At 46.6% G+C, this 6843-nt stretch overlaps 1 protein-coding gene across 1 annotated transcript in view; it reads left to right on the forward strand.

Annotated features, from left to right (window-relative positions):
• Positions 1-6843, forward strand: part of LOC107124890 (24-hydroxycholesterol 7-alpha-hydroxylase) — a gene marked incomplete at its 5' end in the record, with an annotated part of 23208 nt that overhangs the window by 6434 nt on the left and 9931 nt on the right. The window contains 3 exons of the mRNA XM_015428392.1: positions 1251-1341; positions 4226-4359; positions 5317-5423. Of these exons, the coding sequence (XP_015283878.1) occupies positions 1251-1341; positions 4226-4359; positions 5317-5423 (332 nt within the window). The remainder of the gene's footprint in view (positions 1-1250; positions 1342-4225; positions 4360-5316; positions 5424-6843) is intronic.

A 6843-nucleotide genomic window follows, 5' to 3' on the forward strand; every position in this document is an offset into this window, starting at 1 on the left:
CAGCCGGAATGTGATAGACCGAGATGGGGAGCCGCGTTGGTCTGTCTGTAGCAGCAGGAAAGGGCGAGAGTCCAGCAGCACCTTAAAAGACTAACGAATACGTGGCAGGGTAGGAGCTCTCATGAGTCACTGCCACAACGTTTTATTCTCTCAACCCTCTTTCCCGGCATGTTTTTTTTTTAATTCTCCCTCTTCTCCCCTGCCCTTGGGCTTCCCGTGTGTCTGTGCCTCCACCTTCTGCGGCAGCCATTTTGTGATTGCGCCCACCACCCTGGGTCAGAATTCCAGAGGCACCCACAGGCTCAAAAAGGTTGGGGACCCCTGGATCAGGACGCAGCAATTCTAGCACAGCAGAGGGGGCGTATACAAGTGCCACCGATATCGTATTTTTGTAAAATATTTCCCACAAATCAGTCAGTATCAGTACAGAAAGGGATTTCCACCCTAACAAAAATGACTGCTATGGCTGCAATTGCTAATAAATGGAAGGACAGTAAGCCCCCCAACGATACCTCATTGGTTTCTGAAGGTATGGGGCTATGCAGGGGTCATTTTGTAGAATATCTTAGAAGAATTACTTCTGTTTGTTCAACTACAACCCATGGAAAAAGAGAAGTTTCTACCCAAATGGACATGTGGCTTCCATTTTTGAACATAACAGCAAGCCACCAGTAGCCATGTATTACGGATCCAGATCTAAAGCTTTTCTTCTCTGCTGTCAAGTCACTTCTCTAGCCTTCAGTTTATAGTAATAGAAATTATGCTGTCAGTGTAGGTTTGTAAAGAGTTTATAGAAGTCTCACTGAATGTTAGATAAAAATCCTATGTAGACATGCTACACTTACTTATGCCAATCAGTATGTTTCTGTCTCAGTTTAAAGCTGCAGATGACTGCATTATCGTTATCGTTTTTGGCAAAATTGTTGTAAAGTTATTTAGTATTTCATACTGTAATTTTTTGAAAGGATAAATAACAATATGTGACTGCCCTGGGACTGGGGACAAACAACGAATTCCCTTTGTGCTCGGAGAACTGCTCAGCGTAGAACCGCGATTGGAGTATGAGTTTGAATGGACCAAACATCATCCCCAAATCGGGCACTTTTAGGTCCCACTGATTTAAGAGAGGGGCCTAAGTGTTTATTTAACTCTCTGTTGAAATCTCTGGGGCCTAAAACTGCTTAACTTTGACATAATCATGCCCGTAGTGTTTAATTTATAACATTTTTTCTCCTCTGGTCTTTCTTCAGGTTTCTTTTTGGACGCTTGCATTTATTCTATCTCATCCATCTGTTTACAAAAACATAATGCAGGAAGTAGAATCTGTTTTGGGGAAAGCAGGTAAATACACTCCAAGACTGTGCTGTGGTATCGGCTTGTTTCAGAAATCATGCCAAACCGTGGTTAGTTTCTGAAATCACGATTAGTTTCAACTATGGTTAGGTGATGATGCTTGAATTCAGCTCACAGACAATCTTTCAAGCCCTGGTTTGACCTCAACAAACGCTGGTCTCGTCACCGTTGCTGTGGTCAGGTGTCACTGTAGCATGGGATTGTGGGAGGACAGTGTCAAGACCGAGCCAGGAGTTTAACAAACCAAGATTAATATGTTGTCGAAGGCTGAAGTTTCACGGCTGAAGTTCATTAGCTGTTGTAGATTTTCTGGGTTGTCTGGCTGTGGTCTCGGCACTGTAGGACCTGACATTTCGCCAGTAGCTGTGACTGGCATCCTCAGAGGTATAATACAGAAAGATGGAGTACTCTCTGTGTCAAGGTGAGAAGAAAAATGGTAGGCAGGTAATTTATATCTACTCAGGAAGGTGGGGTAGGGCTTAGTCATTATCATGTAGGAGTTCCCCAGGCTGTGAAACATGCTAATGGAGAAACTTTCCTGAGGAGGTTCTTTTGTATATGGATTGGCTGTTTCCTGAGGAGGTTCTTTTGCATATGGATTGTTTCCTGAGGGGGTTTCCTGTTTCCTGCCAAGATTAATCCATGACATCCTCATTTGTACACGCACAGGCAAGGCAGGATAGAAATCTAAAATCATAAATCATAAATCATACAAAACCGTAGTTGAGACTAACTTTGGTTAATATACCCACTTCATTTTCAGATCCTGGTTTAACAAACTCTGACTAAGCAGAATTAGTGGACAAGCTTATTCATTTATTTATTTATTTATATCGATTTGTATCCCGCCCTTCCTGCCGAAGCAGGCTCAGGGCGGCTCACATTAAAAAGTTAAAATACAATAAAACACAAATTCATTACATACAAAACACCTCATAAAAATTTCACAGACATTACAGATACAATTCGCGGGTAGACACCGTTAAAGTGCTAATGGTGGTAACTGTTGGCCCTGATCAGGGGTCATTTCGTAGAAAAAGAGCTAGGGGAACTCATTAGCATAACTCATTAGCATATGCCACACGCCCTGACATCACCGGAAGTGTGTCATAAGGCCACACACCCTGCCCCCAACGGTCCCGGCCGCTGCTGGCCTTGCAACTCCACTGCCGAGCCCCATGAGGGGCCTGGCGGTGGACCTGCAAGGCCAGCGGGAGTGCAAGGAGGCCCTGCAAAGGCCCTCCCTGGCCCCAGGCAGGCAGGGGTGGGGAGAGGCAGGGAGGAAGCAACTTACCCTCCCTCTTCTCCTGCCTCCTCCTGGCTGAATGAGGGCCAGAAGCGGGGCAGCCGGAAGCAGGGGGCGGGGCTTCGTCATGTGCCCCGCCCCCGTACCTCACCCGGGGGAACTGCGATCCCCCGCGATCCCCCCCGAAATGACCTCTGGCCCTGATGTTGCAGATATAGGAGGAAGCATGACCAAAGGACGTCACTATGGACATCGCAGGCAGATGCAGTTGTCGTGAAGGGCCTTATCCCAGTCCCATGTTCCTAGTAGCGGCTCCTAATTGAAGGCCTGGTGGAAGAGCTCTGTCTTGCAGGCCCTGCAGAGCTGTGAAAGGTCCCGCAGGTCCCCGATGTCTTCCGGGAGCTTGTTCCACAAGTATTGAGTCGCTAGTGAGAAGAGGATCCCACTAACCCTAGTCAGTTTCATGAAACCAGGGGTTCGCATGACATCTGAAGGAAGTCATTTGTGTAACAAAGGCTAAAGCGGTTAGCATAACGAAGTATGGAGATTCAACTTTGTTTCTGCTCATCCGTTGTTCGTGCTGTCTTTAATATAGTTGTCAAATTTTAGGAAGGAAGAAAATCTGGATTCTCCATTAGGATTATGAGTACTTCACCCATCACATGAACTTGGTACCTTTGATGTATATATATGTGTGTGTGGATGTGTTTTGTGTGTGCATGGTGTTTCAGATATTTGCATATTTATGGTATATGTCATATGAATTGATGTTTTTATTTATTGTTTCATTTTATCACGCAACTATTCAGGGTTTCCTATGAGAAGCAGGAGGGACATGGGAGTGAAAATGGGTAGAAGTACATGAAAAAGAAAGGACAGAAACCAAAGAAGGGAAATTGTAGTGGGTTGCTTCAGGCTCGTACCTACGGTGGGGCTTTTGGGGGCTCCGCCCCCTTCCTTAAAGGCACAGCCCCACAAGAATTTATCCTGTGAATGCTTTTTTTCAATCATTTTAAAATGTGTGCGCTCCTTTAAGCAGAGTGGGGTGCTGAGGTGGACTAATTCCTGCACTGAGCAAGGGGGTTGGAGTAGGTGACCTCTAGGACCTCCTCTAACTCTGTGCCAAGAAAGTGGTCTCCTTTAAGGGAGCTTTTCTGCCTGTTAGCTTTCTTGACTATAGAAGTCATCACCGCCACCTGCCGGCTTGTTCTCAGAATTGTTGCTTAGGCTGGTAGAAGGGATTAACTTGCAGCAGCTAAGAACTGTCATCTAAAGTGTTTGACAGCCTGCAATTTAGAGATCTCTCCTGGTGACAGCTTTCTTTTGGCTAAATGGCTTTTCTTTCTGCACTGAAAACTTGAGCCCCGCCAGAAAAAAAATGGCCCCACAAGCCACAAAACTCTGTATTTCCTTTCTAACTGGTCCCTTTCTAACTCATGCCCATTTGCTAAATGGGCTGTTGGGATTTTGATGGCTATTCAGAGGGTGGGCGATAACAGAATTGCATGCTCGGTTTTGACATTTCTGATTTCTCCCCAACACTGAAATAATAAACGACAGGCAAAAGATACAGAACAGCTTGCTAGAATTCCCGAACTGGAATGACCTTGTATACAACTTCTGCAGGTAAAGAAAAAGTGGAGCTCTCTAACGAAGACCTCAAAAAGCTCCAGTTGATCAAGTGGTGTATTTTGGAAAGCATACGCCTAAGAGCGCCTGGAGTCATCACCAAGAAAGTGACCAACCCAGTAAAACTTCAAGTGAGATTTTTCTTCATAAATACCTGTCAGGATGAACTGCAGAACAAATTTTGACCCCAGTAGCACCTTTAAGACCAAGCTTAAGTTCATACGGTCACCATTTGTTTGGATTTAATTAAGGGGGATCCAAACAAATGGTGACCGTATGAACTTAGCTTGTTATTGCTGTTTCGTCTTTGTATATGTCAAAGCGTCTTCATTCAATTGAATTAAATAAATAAATAAATAAATAAAGTTGCTTGCTAATTTACTGTTCACCCACGTAGAGGCATCTGCCCATATGTCTGAAGTATGCGCTTCCATTTCAATGTATCTGAAGACATGTGCATACACATGAAAGCTCACACCTTGAAGAAACCTTTGTTGGTCTGAAAGGTGCTAAAAAGGTTTCCCTTGCTCAAAAGCCAGTCGAATCCGACTCTAGGGGGCGGTGCTCATCTCTGTTTCCAAGCCAAAGAGCCAGCGCTGTCCGAAGACGTCTCCGTGGTCATGTGGCCGGCATGACTAGATGCCGAGGCGCACGGAACGCTGTTCCCTTCCCACCGAAGCGGTACCTATTTATCTACTTGCAATTTCTTGCCTTCAGACTGCTAGGCTGGCAGGAGCTGGAACTAGAGACGGGAGCAGTGTTCCCTCTAAGCTGAGTTATAGTGAGCTAGCTCACAGTTTTGTAGCCTCCGGCTCACACATTTTTGTCCTAGCTCGGGAAGGGTGGCTCCAGAGCAAACTGATTTATGCAGTAGCCAAATGGCTCGCTCACAACTTTAATGCCAGGAGCTCACAAAGTAGAATTTTTGCTCGTGAGACTCCACAGCTTAGAAGGAACATTGGATGGGAGCTCACTCCGTCACGCGGCATTTGGGTCTCGAACCGCTGAACTACCGACCCTCCACTGTGCAGCTCAGCATCTTCACCTTAAAGGTGCTACTGGACTCCAACTTTGTTCTGTTTCTTCAGACCAACCCGGCTCCCCACCTGGATCTGTCTTCAAGGATGCACTGCAGTCCTTCGACCTGCCTGTTTCGAAAGGAGGAACTCGTTAAATACATGAAGTGCCCCTTAAGGTTATCTGTTGAGCTTAAGTGAACGATTCTGGTTAGCACGGAACGGCTTCCTCATTGAGGAAGGCGAGGGAAGCAAAAGCTGAAGTTCTCTTTGTGCACGAGCAACGTCTGAGTGAGTTGGGTGCGAGTCCCATTCCTCCAGAGAGAACCTTAGAGATAAGGCATCTTTTCTGATATCTTCCTAACAAACGGGCTGGCCAAAAATATTCGCCATGCACTTTATTGGGCTCTTAATTATGTTTTGGGGGTGACGGAAAGTGCCGTCGAGCAACGTTCCCTCTAAGCTGTGCAGTCCTGTGAGCAAAAATTCTACTTTGTGAGCTACTGGCATTAAAGTTGTGAGCGAGCGACTTGGCTGCTGCATAAATTTAGTTTGCTCTGGAGCCATCCTTCCTGAGCTCAGACAAAAATGTGTGAGCCAGAGGCTAAAAAACTGTGAGCTAGCTCACACTAACTCAGCTTAGAGGGAACACTGCCGTCGAGTCACATTCAGCTAATGGTTGACCCTGCAGGGTTTTCAAGACAAGAGAAGTTCAGAGATGGTTTGCCACTGCCTGCCTCTGCATAGTGACCCTGGACTTCCTTGGTGGTCTCCCATCCCTGTACTAACCAGGGCCGGCCCTGCTTAGCTTCCAAGATCTGACGAGATCAGGCTAGCCTGGGCCATCCAGGACAGGGCTTTTGTTATGTTTTAGATGCTGCAAAGCAAGAGTTGAAACACAGCCAGCGTAAGGTAGTCTTTTCCTTCTTTCAAGCTCCTTTGATCCGTAGATCTTGAGCGGCGGATAAGGAGTCTTTATTTCTTAAGGGGAAATGTGGTGGAGAGATACTTGGCCGCTGCCAGCGTCGTTCTTGGATCTTGATCCGCCAACAGATAGGCAGCGTAATGTAGCAGTTGGAGGGCCAGATGAGTATCTGGGAGACCCAAATCCCCACTCTGCCATGGAAGCTCCCTTGGACTTGTCACGATCTCTCAGCATAACCTGCCTCAGTTTGGTGTAGTGGTAAAGAGCGACGGACTCTGATCTGGGAGAACCGGGTTTGATTCCCCACTTCTCCACATGCAGCTACTCGTGTGACCTTGGGTCAGTCACAAGTTCTTTCAGAGCTGTTCTCTCAAGGGCAGTCCTCGAAAGAGCTCTCTCAGCCTCACCCACCTGACAGAGTGTCTGTTGTGGGGAGGGGAAGGGAAAGGAGATTGTAAGCCACTCCGAGTGAAGGGCAGGGTATAAATCCAATCTCCTACTCCTTGTCTCCTTCTCCTCTTCCTTCATCTCCTTTGTCTCCTCCTCCTCCTCTTCCTTCATCTCCTTTGTCTCCTCCTCTTCCTTCTCCCTCTCCTCCTCCTCCTCCTCTTCTTTCTCCCTCTCCTCCTCCTCCTCCTCCTCCTCCTCCTCTTCTCCTCCTCCTCTTCTCCTCC

Source organism: Gekko japonicus, unplaced genomic scaffold, assembly GCF_001447785.1.
Source record: "Gekko japonicus isolate JY-2015 unplaced genomic scaffold, Gekko_japonicus_V1.1 scaffold6676, whole genome shotgun sequence".
Taxonomy (NCBI): Eukaryota; Metazoa; Chordata; class Lepidosauria; order Squamata; family Gekkonidae; genus Gekko; species Gekko japonicus.